The sequence below is a fragment of the Lactuca virosa genome, chromosome 5 (assembly GCF_052849685.1).
Source record: "Lactuca virosa cultivar CGN04683 chromosome 5, Lactuca_virosa_CGN04683_v6, whole genome shotgun sequence".
Taxonomy (NCBI): Eukaryota; Viridiplantae; Streptophyta; class Magnoliopsida; order Asterales; family Asteraceae; genus Lactuca; species Lactuca virosa.
In genome coordinates this window covers 236043883-236059442 of record NC_136430.1, presented here as the reverse complement: position 1 = coordinate 236059442, position 15560 = coordinate 236043883, and the positions used below count along the sequence as shown (strand labels likewise).

At 33.0% G+C, this 15560-nt stretch overlaps 1 protein-coding gene across 1 annotated transcript; it reads right to left on the bottom strand.

The window, feature by feature from the left end:
- Positions 1-2263: 2263 nt before the first annotated feature.
- On the bottom strand, positions 2264-10862 carry LOC145117469 (isoleucine--tRNA ligase, cytoplasmic-like). The gene is made up of 27 exons (XM_079053759.1): positions 10192-10862; positions 9974-10039; positions 9751-9894; positions 9480-9670; positions 9173-9338; positions 8972-9085; positions 8786-8883; positions 8582-8660; positions 7839-7997; positions 7641-7730; positions 7420-7553; positions 7128-7287; positions 6922-7005; positions 6601-6813; positions 6388-6513; positions 6140-6277; positions 5768-5871; positions 5609-5672; positions 5224-5312; positions 4477-4618; positions 4221-4284; positions 4039-4106; positions 3477-3599; positions 3302-3367; positions 2885-2996; positions 2679-2770; positions 2264-2595 (listed from the first exon to the last, which is right to left on the bottom strand). Exons 1-27 carry the CDS (start codon positions 10723-10725, stop codon positions 2485-2487), a joined length of 3531 nt encoding a protein of 1176 aa, XP_078909885.1. The 5' UTR covers positions 10726-10862; the 3' UTR covers positions 2264-2484.
- Positions 10863-15560: the final 4698 nt, after the last annotated feature.

Here is a 15560-nt window from a genome sequence, read left to right as displayed (position 1 = left end):
CCCAAGGGGAGCGGCCCGACTTGGATGTTGTAGGCTCCGGTGGCGGTCCAACCTTGTGTTAGAGGTCTGGTGTGCATGTATTGTATGTGTATTGTTATGTGGGGTATTTTGGGGAACTCACCAAGTTTTGGTTTACCGTTGTAGATTAAATTATTTCAGACACTTCTTCGAATTGTGGGAAGGTGAAGGTGCGACTGTACACACACATCAGCAGTTTATGATTTGAGATTTCGTTATGTTTATTTATATTTTTGATCTTGGATTTCGGTTTATGAACAAATGGTTTTATCTTGATTACAACTTTAAGAAATTTGGGTATCTATCTTTATTTAAAAATGATGAAAAAAAATTTGCCAAAAAAAAAAAGAATTAGACATACAGTTGATTTAAGTCAAAATGTAATTATGTTTATTTTAAGAGATATTACCTAAAATAACCATTAATAATAAGACTGTTAACAAAAATGATTAAGTTTGTTGTATTTTTTAATATTTGAAAAATATTAAAAATCGTAACTATAATCATGAAATTTAAAACGTTCAACAGTTCATACTTTATTCTCATAGACAATAAAGTAAAAAAAAAGTTAAAAATTAAAAAAATAATAATAAATCACCACATTCTCATGTTTGTTAAGAAACCAAAATAAAAGAACATATCTTTATAAACCAAGTATCAAAATGAACAACGCTTTGACTCACTTTATCATCTCTTATAACTTTAAATTTTTCAAGATGTTTTTCTCTATTTAAATGTTCACCAAGCAATAGAAAAACATAAGTACTTACAAGGGAAGTTAAAGAAGATAAAATATAGAAAAAAACATCATAAATTGTCTCTATGGTTTCTTCAGATCTGAAGTTTAGTCCCCATGGTTTAAAAACATCATAGATGGTCCCTGTGCTTTCAAAACTTTTGACGATTGGTCATTTTTGATAACTCCGTTAAGTTTTGTCTGTTAATTGAAGGGCATTTTCGTCATTTCACTACCACATGGACCATTTATGATGTTTTGTCTTACTTAAAAAAAATTAAATATAATTATTTAATATATAAAGGGTCTCTCTCTCTCTTTTTATTGGTTGGTATTGTGCATCTATTTCTGTAACATTCTAATATTCTTTTGATCGTAGAAAGTTCTACAGGATTATCCCATTAGATCTTGGGATGTGTGGTTTGGAACATTGCCATTGCCTCAGTATCTTGTTTCAAGGTAACACACGCCCATAGATTGAAGCAAAAAAATACTTTGATTTTGATGATATACTAAGAATTCAAAATTTGTACATAGCGTGAAAAATGGTAAAATATAAAAATTTAACAAACACTAAATACTATTTAAATAAGAGACTTGGAAAATAAAAAGAGTCCATAAAGCTTGCTAATTCCTAAACTTAATCCAGGTACTAACTAAAAACTCAATTACCAATATATTAGACAAAACATCCTAATCATCGACATCAAGTAAGTCTAAGCCTTCATTGAGCCTTCATTGACCTATCTTTAGGAATCCAAGGCAATACTGAGGTCTTTAACATACTCCTAATAAAAGTCTAGTGTAGGAACCCCATGAGGCAATACTTGGGTCTTAAAACATATTCAGGCTAATGTCTAATGTAGGAACCCCACTTAATCTAGGAACCCCACTTAATCGAAATCAACTAATAAGACTAAACTCCAACACAAAACCAAATCTCCTCCTTTTTCGGGTATAGATGTTAGAGGATCTTACAAAAAGTTTTGGATATCCATCCACATAGCAAAACTTGTGACAATGAACAAACACATATGAGCATTAATCGCCATTAACTTATCAAATATATGGCATACAATGTCTATATTGTTCTTGATGTCTTGGGATGCCTTGTAAAAATAACCCTAATTAACTAAACACACATAATCAACCAACTATAACATACTTTAAGAATGTAAAAACATGAAATAAAGGCCATTCACAAAATGCTCTTACTTTGCAAAACATCATATGGATAAAAGTAGGGTAAACTACATGTTTGGTTATGTAGGCATACAACTACATCCTACAAATGTGTAGAATAGGCAGAATTCAAAAAATGAAAAAATATTCATCATCAGGATCAGATCCTACTTTTAAACATCAAAACAATATTTTTTAGTTTTCCCCTTTCTTGAAGGTGAAACAAGATTTAGCATATAAACATACGCAATTCTAAACTAAGAAAACATTTGAAATAAACATCAGATACATAATGACCAACTATATGACTACTGGTACTGGTTTAGGTTTACCCAAAAACGAAATGCTTTGTATGAAAAATTGTGTATAAACTATAAAAATAAACACCATCTTACTAAAAATACAATGAACAAAATCACTCACAAAAACGGACCAAACAATACTAACTGTCTATATAATAAAGTCTATCTTCCTTGTTCCATTTTCTTCATTAAAAAAAAAAACATTTTTAATTGACAAACCTCTTAATGATTATAGTAAAAGTTACTTCAAGAATTGTTGGCGGTGGTTTGGGAGTAATAATCCCCAACTGTTAAGAACACGTGTTCTCCCAACACCACATCAACAGTAGGCAGATTTTCAATGCAATCCACTTTAATCTGTAACACAATTAAAACTGATCAATTTCTTTTGAATTTGATAAAAATTAAATAAAATAATGTGTTTTTGAAGAGAAACCTACCTGGTTAATTCCCACTAGAAATTCTGTTTTGAGATTAAAGTGGTCCCTGGACAACAAATATACCTTCAACGCCTCTGCATATTTCGCATTCCCTATTCACAAAAAAAACTAATATTGTTATTATCATTGTTTTTAAATGGTTTCATAATTATATTTAAAGTACATATAAAAGTTTACTAAGAAATTCATATAAAAAAGGAGCAAACCTGAATATAAATCAAGAATTGCTTTATTGTTAAAAGCTAAAGCTGGTCTTGACAAAGTGATCTGAAAGTCACAATTTGAAATGTTGTGATACGTCTCCTCAGCAATCATTACCTGCAAATTCCCAACAACAAATACTATTACTATTAGAAAACAAAAAAGGAATATTCCTTTTTTTGTTTAACTTTTATAGAGTTTCAATAACAACCTTTTTCTATTTATTAGCTTTTTAAAAAATTACAATATAACATCACAAGAAACAAATACTTATTAAATAATGCTATGCTACATTTTTTTAGAAAAATTTGAAACATAAAAAAAATTGAATTCAATATACATAATAGTTTAATATCAAATTAATTTATAATAAAACATCACAAGCAATAGATAATACATATAGCATGTATGTGAAATCTTACAGCATGTTCTGGAGTGAGGGTAGAGTCTAGTAAAGGAGAACCTATCGCCTCTTTGATGTATGCTTCCTGCATAAAAGGAAAATAAAAAACCATAAACAACAACAATTAATTTTATCCGATACAATACAATACTGATGTGTAATATAATAATAATAATATTTTTAATAAAATTGACCTGAGATTTTAAAATTTGGGCAGTTACTGATTTGTCTTCATCCAAGGACTTGAAGTAGACCTCCACAATGTCGGTGGGCTCAAGTGCAGATTTCTTACGTAATTTTTGGATACGGTTAACCACCTGTAAAAAAAAAATCAAAATCACCAAATAAATAATTTCTAAATGCATAGTTATTTACCAAATGTCTTAAAACTTAAATACCCTTTTACTTGGGCATGTAAACAGAGTTTGAATTAAGAGTAAAAATAGAAAAAGACAACATGCTTTCACTATTTTATTGATTAATTTGACTACTTAAACCATTATAATATTTTTTTTTAACATTGAAAAGAAAATGATTTCCTTCCCCAGTTTTGATTTTTGAAAAAAGGACAAGCAGGAAGAATTGACTTCTTAAGGGTCAAAAAAAAAAGTATAAAACGGTTTAATGACTACAGAAACATAGTTAAGAGGCTGAATCAATAAAAAATGGTATATTTCAATTTTCAATATTGGGGGTCTGAAAAAAGCAAAGTGTTGTACTTGTAATTTTAATTTGTAATAGGATAATTAATAATACCTCACGTGCAAAACCCGCTTCGACCAAGGAGTCATCAGGGCGTAAGTCCAATATTACCAACACATCACCTGATTAAAAGTTATAAATAATAATATTAATTTGTTATTAAAATAAAAAAAAAAACAATTATTTATTCAAAAATATAATTACAAAAAAAAAAAAAAGGTGTCGAGCTTCCTCACCATCACCAGATGCATCCATTTGCTCTTCAGTCACTCCATCGGGTCGTTTAAAGCCACGCACAATCTACAAGGCCAAGATTCCATTTAAAAAATGGTGACTTAAAATACAATAAATATATAATTATAGCAATGTCTTTTTACCAATATCACAATATGGGCATTAATGTACTTTCTTATTTTACCTATAACAAGTTAACAACAACCTACTTACATTTATTTACCCTTAATAGCAACAGTGTGTTTGTTTAATAGTTACCTTGATATCAGAGAGCTTTAAGCAGTGAGTAGCAATAGTAATTTCTCCTGATTTTTCAAAAGCTAAAATTTCTTCTTGTGACATTGCCTTCACTGCTTCAGCAACTACTCGCATTGACTTCCCCAGTCTTTTTCCCAACACACTACAAAATTAAATACCAACATCAAGCACCTATCTAAAACTAAAAGGTAAGGATAAAATATGCATAATGAAGATGTAAAGATAATTAAATACACACTAAAATGCAAAAAATCTAGTTATATCATACTGTTGTTTTTACTTAATGTGTCTATATTAGTCCACACACTGGGTGCCCATTTATTACCTCTTCATTATCATCAACTTGACTTTACTTTTTAAAGCAATATACAGAAAGAAAAAAAAAAGTATGTTCACCATTTTATCAATTAAGCCACTTAACTAAGTTTTGTAATGTTAAAATTAAACCATTACGCTTTCTTGACTTTTTAGAAAGACATTTTCCCCAGTTACTCGGTTTTGTAAAATAATCAATAGTTCAGTGGCTACATTGATAAAATACTGAAAGTATTCTGTGCTTTTTTGTATTTTGCTCTTTTTAAAAAGGTCAAAAAGAAATATTCGTAAGTGGCTAAACCAATAAGATGGTAAAAGTATGTTGTGCTTTCAAGAAGAAAAATAGAACAAGAAAAAAGAGATCACTACAAAACTAAAAATAAATATATAAATAAATAAATAAATAAATAATAGAAGGATTTATATAAGTACCTGAAATCAGGTTCAGCGCGTAAAGAAGCATACAACAAAGGATCATTGCAGGGAACAACAGATTTAACATTCAGCTCCTCTAACACATACTGTCATTATCATATGCAAATTCAACCAATTAATCACATTAACAAAAAATGGCAAATCCAAAGGTGAAAAGGACATTTTCTATCACTGAAGAAAACAAAAAGTTTGAAGTGTAAGATGAAAGGTTAATTTAATTCCCAATTTGCCATCCAAGTAAACAATTCTGAAACTTGGTTACTCTAGTTAGTGACATTATCCCTTCAGTATCTTCACATTGGAGAAAAACTGAAACTTGGCCACTACTTAATAAATTTATTTCAATAAACATGCCACATCAACAAAATAATACAAAACTAACCTCTTTCAGTTTCCCAGCAATGTCATTAAGAAACTCGGCATCTGGGTGTACAACAATCATCTCCCTGAAACCATGTAATAAATCAGTCTCAGTTACAAGGAAAAGGGCAATAATGTAAATTGTCATAAAAGAAAGGAGTTAAAAAAAAAATCAGTGTACCTAAGTGGAGTCTTGAGAGGTTTATTGTGGCGTTCACGAATATTACGTGCAAGATCGATAATTGTCATCATTCTGTTAACACTTTGTTCAATACGACTTCCCCCCTGAAATATCATTAATTGTCAAATGTTTTAGAGTAAAATGCAAGAAAAAGCAATGTACTTTTCCTTTATTTGTTTATTATAGCATTAATCTTTTCATTTCTTCCTTTATTTGAAAAAAGTAGACTGTTATAATAGGGTAGAATTTTCAAACTTCAAAGTACAATGGCTTATCAAGAAAAAGTTTAAAAGTACAATGTTGTAATAAAATGATTTGAAAGTAAGATGCTATCATAAGCAACAAAAATAATAATAATAATAATAATAATACCTTTCCTTCTACTTGAGGGAAACTGCAAAAGTGAATGCTTTCCTCTGATCCATTCGATACTTTACGCAAGTTACGATAAAGAACCTCAGTGAAAAAGGGTGTAAATGGAGCCATTGCTTTACAAGAAGTTAAAAGCACCTAAAAAGAATGTAATATAAACCAATTAAGAAACCCAATAAAAACAAAAAAAAATGTTAAATCAAAAAACCATTTAAAAACAAGAAAGAATGTTAAAATGAAAAGCATACATGGTAGAGAGTTGAAAGTGCAGTTCTGCAGTCATCTTCTCCAGTGCGACCTTTAAGTCTTTTACGATTAAATCTTACGTATATATTGGTCAAATTGTCAATGAACTTTAAGAGATAAGGAACCACCTGCAAAAGTAGTATCATATAAGTATTTACATATTTATATGTAACAATATGTGTGTATATAAAGACTAAAGAGAAATGGAAGGTTACAGTATAGAGTCGATAAGCATCCATTTCTTGTCTGACAAAATGAACAAGGCTCTGAGTAGCTGAGTTGATCCATTGATCAAGAACATTAGCTGAGTTGAGAAGAGTGGCTGGATCATGAGGAACTAATGGTGGAAGCCCCTCAACTTCAAGTCTTTTTGCATTTTGTACAAGGAATCTATACGCATTGTACCATGGTAAAAATACATCTTTCACCTGCATACAAGTAATCAATCAGCTTTCAAATTAGCAAAATCACAAAAAAAAAAAAAAAAGGAAGGTGAAAGTTTAAGAGATATTATGGTGTAACTAAGGTCTACTCACAACACCATACACTCCTTCCTTTTTGAAGCGTAAAGGTTCTGCACGCACTACTGGAGAATTTATAATGTATAATCGTAGTGCATCCTGTTAAACAATACAAAATTACAATGTCAAATAATCTCTGTATCTATCTATCTATATATATATATATATATATATATATATATATATATATATATTCAACTAGTCCAAATTGGAGAACTTACAGCTCCATAATCATCAATGACTTCCATGGGAGAAGGATAGTTCTTCAATCTTTTACTCATCTTTTTACCATCTTCAGCCAAAACAAGGCCATTGCAGATCAGATTCCTAAATGCAGGTTTCTCAAATAATGCAGTTGACAACACCATCAGAGTGTAAAACCTGCCATTTTATGTTTCAAAGATAAAGAGACATGAAATGAGCTTGTCTGTTTGAAAGAAGCATTTGTTACAGGTTTCTCAAATATAGTGAAATTATATCACAATGAAAGAAGAGAAGAGAAGAGAAACAAACCATCCACGAGTTTGATCTAAACCCTCTGCAACAAAATGTCCAGGGAAATTCTTCTGGAAGAATTCTTCATTTTCAAATGGGTAGTGGATATATGCATATGGCATTGACCCACTCTCAAACCAACAGTCAAATACCTGAATTTATGCAACAAATAATATTGTGATCAATTAATTCATCAATCAAGAAAATAATATTGCTCTTTATTGTTATGATTTTCTTACATCTTCTACACGATGAAGCACACCAAACTTTTCACCACGTGGACTAGGAATTGTGATGTGATCAATTTTGTGACGATGTAAATCAATGACCTGTGATGTGAGAAGCAGAAAGAGGAATCAGAAATTTAACATCTTTAAACAAGAAAGGAATGTACATTCCAATTATATATATAAATTCCAATACAGATGTGCACTTACTTTCACCCCTGAACGCTTTTCAAGTTCTTCAACTGAACCAATAACTTCAATATCTACACCATCTTCACTGATCCAAATAGGAAGAGGAGTGCCCCAAAATCTACTTCTACTAATGGCCCAATCTCTTGCATTTTCAAGCCAATTATGAAATCTTTTTTCCTGCATTATTAGATGGAATGGAATAACAAATGAACAGAATGGACTTATGGAATAAGCAAGGTAATGGAATTAGTCGTTACATTCCATGATTCCATGATCATGTTTGGTTGGAATATAGAAATGAAATAAATGTTCATATGAATTATTTATTATCATATCTAAATCTAATGAGTTTTTTTATTACAAAAATAAACTGTTGAACATGGTAACAGCTATGTAAAACCGAAATTAGATTATAATTCAAATGTATTTTCTAGTAATTTGAATAATAAAACAGTAGTTGAATTAAAATTGTTAAATACCTTCAAAAAAAATGTGTTATTAGAAATTACATAAATAAAAATGGGTCATACTGCAATTTTTCATTCCATTATGGAATGGAAAGAAAAACACATGGCTAAGGAATGCAATGTAACAAAATGGAAGGATTCAAATTCATTCCATTAGTTCCAATGTAATGAGCAATTCCATTCATTACTTGATTCCATCATACAAAACAATGCCTTTAACCACATTAGAACACATTAAATTTTTTTTTTTTGCTCTTTCCAAAAAAATCAACTGAAAATAGACAATTGACATACCTTCACAAAAGCAGGAACCCATTTTGTTTTCTCATTGTTCTCTAGCAATTGATCTTTCAACTTCTCTACTGCTACAAACCTTGACCACGAAACAAGAATAAACTAATCATGATACCACTTTATCCCACTAAATAACCAAAAAGATAATGAGGATGAGAAGGGCATTCACGTCTTTTGCACAAGAGATAAGGAAAAATAGGGTACCAGCTGGGAACTGCTCTGTAGATAAGAGGGGTATCAGATCTCCAACAAAATGGATATGAATGTGTAAAGCTTCCAGTCTTGACCAGCCTGCCCTTGTCCTGTGCAAAATCCATAACAAAAAGAATCATTATTTATTTTACGCATTTGCCCCTGTGTTATAATCATATAACATTCAACTATTCTTGCCTTCACTGCTTGAATGATATCTTTATCTGCCTCTTTGACATATCGACCAATGAAATCAGTAATTCTTTCTGTAAAGCAGCCATCATCATCAACTGCCATAACTAGATTTTCTCCCTGGATATACAAGAAAAAGTAAGATCTTGTTATTTGAAAAATTATATATAAAAGAAACAATGCATATGTAATTAACATACTTCAGACCTTATTAATAATTTGATTTTCCAAACAAACACGATAATCGTCTTCACCAAATGCTGGAGCACAGTGCACGATTCCAGTTCCACTATCTGAAGTTACATAATCATCCGCAACAACTCTGAATGCCACATCTGAGAATTCTTTGAAATAATCAAATAATGGCACATACCTGCAACAAATTGGATTATTCAAGATTTAATTAATGTGCCAATAAACAAGACTACATTGAATATGGTAATCTTTGGTGATAAGGATGAGGAGGACATTTACGTCTTTTGCACACATGATAAGGGAGAACAAACACACTCACTTTTTACCCACAAGTGAAGATCCTGGAAATTTATCCAACACTTCATAAGCAACAACAGAGCTTTTAGTTTTTCCCTTGGACTTGTCATCCACAGCTCCATTAGGTGTTCCTTTTTTCGCCTTTTCTACTGGAAGCTCTGATAATCGAGATTCGGCAACTACATAGATTTTTCCATTCGATTTGCTTTTCACCTGGTTCCATTTAGATTCAACATCAACTTGTCATTTAAATTTATGAATCAAATAAAACTCCACACTTTATGATGACTAACCTTCACATATACAAGATTAGAATTGACACAAAGTGCAAGATTACTAGGCAGTGTCCATGGTGTGGTTGTCCATGCAACAAATGCAGCACCATCTTGATCATCAACGATTGGAAATGTCACCATTATTTCAGGATCAGGCACTTCCTGCTCAAGAGATTAAAGGTGATGCAAAAGAGTTTAGAATGGTTTAAATGGAAACAAGGAGGAAAAAATCAATTCAAACCTTGTAGTTGGAATTAGCCTCGAAATTTGACAATGGAGTCTTGCAACCTGTACTGTAGGGCATCACCTGTTAAATGAACAGCAACGCCACAACAAGGGATTACACATTTTGTAGAGCAAATTGAGTATCGAATTGACAATGTTCAGTTTACCAAATTCAGAATTGAAGGAAGTTATTTGCAAGTAAAATAAACAAAACAAATCTGATGAAGAACTAACCTTAAACCCTCTGTAAACAAGGTTTTTCTTAAATAACTGAGAAAACACCCACCAAACACTCTCCATGAAATTCAAATCCATCGTTTTGTAATCGTTCTTAAAATCAATCCACCTCCCCGTCCTCGTAATTACCTTCTCCCATTCCCCAACGTACCGAGTAACAATACTCCTACATTCCTCATTGTAATTACCAATCCCCATCTTAATCACATCCTCTCTGGTCTTAATCCCTAGCTTGACGTCAATCTCATGCTCCACCGGCAACCCATGGCAGTCCCAACCGAACCGCCGTGTGACGTGGTGGCCGGTCATGGTCTGGTACCGAGTGACGATGTCCTTGATTGTTCCAGCAAGGATGTGGCCGTAGTGAGGTAAACCAGTGGCAAACGGAGGGCCATCGTAGAAGATGTATTCCGGTAGGTCTTTGGTTTTTTCAAGCTGCGTTTCAAATGCTTTGACTTCAGTCCACCATTCTAAGATCTTCTCTTCTTGTTTTGGGAACGAGAAATCTTTGCCTTCGGATACATCATCCATTGCTAGCGAATTGCGATCGAAACCCTACCGAAGAGAAAAATGAGGGGAAATGTAATCGGTAGAAGGCAACAGAGACGATGGACTGTGAAGAAGTGTGCGTGGTATGCTAAGGGTTTTGGTTCCAGGGTACAGGATGTAGTAACTTGACTTTATACCAAAATCACATAAAAACCATCGAATTTGGTATTTTTGTTAAAACATGAGGAAATTTTAAGAAGGTTGGTATTTGACTATTTGTTTTAAGGGATAATGTGAGACTTTTTATATTTAACTCGTTTGGTCATTAAAGTTTTTTTTTTTTTGTACATTAGACCACTAAACTCGTATATGACCTATTAATTTAGTCATTTTCCATACTTTTAAACGGTTTCCCGATTGACATTTTATATATATCAATTAATATATATTTTTTGGCTAATCCGATGCCACGTGAGATGTCACGTCAATAAATGATATACAAAGCTTAAAGCCTTTTGTCTTCAGCTATCGAACTTCACTCGTCTTCATTATCAGCTGTAAAATAAACTGATTTAGGGTTTGTGAAGCATTCCTGTGATCGAGCTGAAGAAAAAAAGAAGTCACAGCAATGGCACAATCGGAACCTAATGGAGTGTTTGCGATGGTGAAACTCAACTACCAAGGGGTATTTAATCGAAATCATTTCTCTTACACTGGTGGTGTGAAAACCATGTTCACTGATGTCGACTTTTCTTCTATGACTTATTCTGAGTTTGTGACCTTCTGCGAACGTTTCATGCATGAAGAGTGTAAAAAGTTTTACTACTGTGAACCAGGCAATTCCCTGATGGAAGGGCTTAATCCCATTTCAGAAGATGTGGAATATGTTGCTTTTATTTTTGATGCTTATGGAACAGATGGTGTAATTTCGGTTTATGTAGATCATATTGGGGTTGGTGTTGATGGGTGGCTTGATGATGAAGATAATGATGATGATGAACATGAGTCTTGTATTGATGGTGAAAATGAAGATAACATAGATGAACTTAGGAATGTTGCCTTTGAATTTAATGAGGATGTAGTGCATATGAATAGGACATCAAATGCTCATTTCTTGAGTAAGTTATGTGTTGATGAGGAGGAGGATAACAACATTGTAGATGATGATAATGGGAGAGAAGTTGAACTTAACATCCAAACTCATTCCATATTTAATGAGCTATTACACTGGAAAAAACAAAAACCAATTCTAGGAATGAGATTTAAGGGTCCAGGACAAGTAAAATCAATGTTGTGCAACTATGTTGTAGCTAATGGATATCAATTGTGTTTTGAAAAAAATGATAGGAAAAGACTTTTGGTGAGGTGTAGCAGGGTTGCTTGCACATTTAGATTATGGACTTCTTGGATGAGTGATGAAGAGAGTTTCCAAATCAAGTCACTAAAAGCTGATCATAATTGTGCTAGGAACTTCAAGTTTGGATCATTGGTGACATATGCATGGATTGGGAGTCACTATACCAAAGAGATTGTACAAAGTCAGAAAATAAGTGTAAGGAAGCTTAGGGTAAAGGTAACGACCAAGTTTGGTATCTAAGTTAGTATGGGCCAGTGTAGGAGAGCAAAGAAGTATGCACGGAATCTTGTTGAAGGTAGCCTTGTTGAACATTATGGTAAGCTATGGTCATATGGTCATGAGATTTTAAGGACAAATCCTGGGTCAACTGTGAAACTAGATGTGGAGGATGGTCCAGATGGAAAGAAATATTTTAGCAAGTTCTATGATTGTTTTCAAGGAGTTAAACAAGGTTAGATTGAAGGGTGTAGAAGGATAATAGGTCTTGATGGATGTTTTCTTAAAGGTGTTTGTAAGGGGGAATTGCTTTGTGTTATTGGGAGGGATGCAAATGATAAGATATATCCTATTGCTTGGGCAGTGGTTAGTGTGGAGAACAAGCAGAATTGAAAGTGGTTTTTAGAGCTTCTCATTGATGATCTAAACTTGAATTTAGGCAATGGCTTCAGTTTAATGTTAGACCAACATAACGTTAGTAATTTACATAGAAATTCATTTATATTTATTTTATACTATCTGATTTAAACCTTTTTATTAATACAGGGTTTGATAGAGGCTGTTAAAGAGTTGCTTCCATATGTAAAGTACAGGCGGTGTGCTAGACATATTTGCCATAATTTGCAGAAGAGATTCACTGGTGCGATATATCATACCTTGTTTTGGAGAGCATCTAAAGCCACAACTGAGCATGCTTTTAAAGTTGTGATGAATGAAATTGAGACATTGAACCCAGATGCCCATCAATATCTCATGGAGAAAGATCCTGTTGGAAGGTGTTGTGATGCAATTGAAAATGGCTTCTCTGAAAGTTTTAATGTTGTAATAGTAGATGCTAGGAAGAAGCCCATAATAACCATGTTAGAGGAGTTAAGATTATACATGGTGGACAAAATCTACAACATGAAATTAAAGGGACAGCAATGGGGAAATCATATTTGTCCAGAGATAAGGGATAAGGTGAATTTGCTTAAAAAAATTCAAAGGCATTATCATGTACTACCTAGTGGATTAAACCAGTTTGAGGTAAGGGGGCAACAGATGCATATGAGGTGGACTTAGAAAGGAAAACATGTTCATGTAGGTTGTGGCAATTGAATGGATATGGATGTGCTCATTCTGTAGCTAGCATATCCTTTATTAATAGGATGTAGAAGCCTATGTAGACAACATGTTTAGCACAACCACATTTAGGAAGGCATACAGTTACAAAACTGCCCCCATGAATGGCAGTGACATGTGGCCAGAGACAAATTAGACTCCACCATTGCCTCCTATTAGTATAAGGGTGCCTAGTAGGCCAGCTACTAAGAGGAAGAAATCCACTACATAGAATACAGGAACACACAGGGTTTCTAAGGCTGGAAAGAAAATTAGATGTAGTATATGCAAGGAGATAGGTCACAACAAGGCCACTTGTCCATAGAGAAGGCCCCAAAAGTTAAATTTGAAGAAACAGAAGAAACAAAAAGTTTGTGTGAAGCAAAATGCAGGACAGGTAAAACCATTTAAAATTTAAATTTATTTACATATGATTTGCCACTAACATAATTATATCATGCCATATAGGGTAGTACAAGTGAACCACAACAACATGAAGAGGTTGAAATGACTCCAATTGAGATGGATACTACTCAAAATGATATGCAAGTTACCCCTACTGATGTTGAATCCATTAGTGCAGGGGATTTTAGTCAGACTATGCAATTTACTCCACCTAGAAGTTATGAAGGTGATGAGGGTGTTGTGGGTGAGGAGACTGTTGTGGGTGAAGAAGTTGAGGAGGGTGGTAATGTTCATGATGATGAGGTTAATCCTAATGTCCAAGTTGTTAATAATGTTCAAATTCAGGAGGTTGTTCCTGTTATCCAGGTTCAGCAGGTAAGGGTTAGGCCAATTTCAGATATTTTGAAGAGGATAAGGAGAAGAAAGTCAGAGAGAATCTTGAAGCTGAAATTAGGCAAAAGAATTGGTGGTGTTGATGATCCAGGAAATTCTAAAGAAAAGCTCTTCTAATTGATTAGTGTTGATTTGTACTTTGTGTTATTTGGATTTAAAGTATGTGTGTTAGGATGATGGTAATTTGGATTTAAAGTATGTGTGTTAGGATGATGGTAATTTTTACTTTGTGTTATTTGGATTTAAAGTATGTGGTGTTGATGATACATGTGATGTGATCATTTATGTATGTATGGTGCCTTTTAAGTTCACTCATGACATAAAAGAGTATTTTGGTCATTTATGTATGCATGGTGCCTTTTTAAGTTCACTCATGACATAAAAGGGTATTTTGGTCATTTATGTATGCATGGTGCCTTTTTAAGTTAACTCATGACATGAAATGATATTTTACTCACTTATGAAAGTATGTTTCCTTTTTAAGTAAACTCATGACATATGGCTTTGAATATTTCTACATGGGAAAATTTGGAATAATGTGCATGCATGTGAATGTGTTATATGGTCAGGAATATGGTTCTATAACGGGTTCAAAGGTCCCATTTTTCCATTATAAAAACACCCACTGACTACTAACTACAAATGGTCCCCATACATATAGCGTACTTCCACAGGGACCACTTTCTAATTTGTTCCTAAAATAAAAACATGCACAACAACCAATTTAATTAAATATAATTGTTGGGAATACAGGCCATGCATATGTTTCAATAACATCAACATCTGATTATACAAAATGCCCTACAATTGGGACTTTAAATATTTTTTTACATTTGTTATCATATGCCCTTTCATTAGGGACTTACCACCTTACAACATCAACAAATCAAGGTTGATAGCCCCAACTTGTAACTAAAAAGCAGCTTCAAAACATACAAAATGCCCATCATTACTGACTTTCTGTTCTGCCTTTACAAAAAATACAAAAAGCTTAAAACAACCAACCTAACTAAGTACAATCACCCCTAACTTCAAAACACAAATGACCAAGCAAGCAAACAACAAGGCAACTATCATCCTGTACCTGCCTATTTCCATCCTTGCATCATAAACTTCTTTCTCACTCTTTGCCACCTTATACTGCTCCTGTGACAGCAGGAACTCCACTTCAGCAATCCTTCTCCTCAAATTGTTCATCTCAAACAGATCCTCTTTAGCATCCAGTTTCTGCTTCAGAGAATATATAAGGTTTTTGTAGTACCATTCTGCTTGTTCTTCGTCTTTCCAATTCAAAGAAGCTACATTTCTTCAACCTAGTCTGTAAAAAGCCAATGCATCAATAAATGAAAATGCTTTGATTTGGATAGTAATTAAAGATTAAGAAAATCAGCTACCTTTAATGTAC

Excerpts from the sequence above, each read along its gene's own strand:
- LOC145117469 (XM_079053759.1), bottom strand. The coding sequence starts at position 10,725 with ATGGATGATGTATCCGAAGGCAAAGATTTCTCGTTCCCAAAACAAGAA. Across the intron at positions 7,006-7,127 it reads TCATTGATGATTATGGAGCT|GATGCACTACGATTATACAT; the intron begins GTAAGTTCTCCA and ends ATTGTTTAACAG. Across the intron at positions 3,600-4,038 it reads AAGCGGGTTTTGCACGTGAG|GTGGTTAACCGTATCCAAAA; the intron begins GTATTATTAATT and ends TTTTTTTTACAG.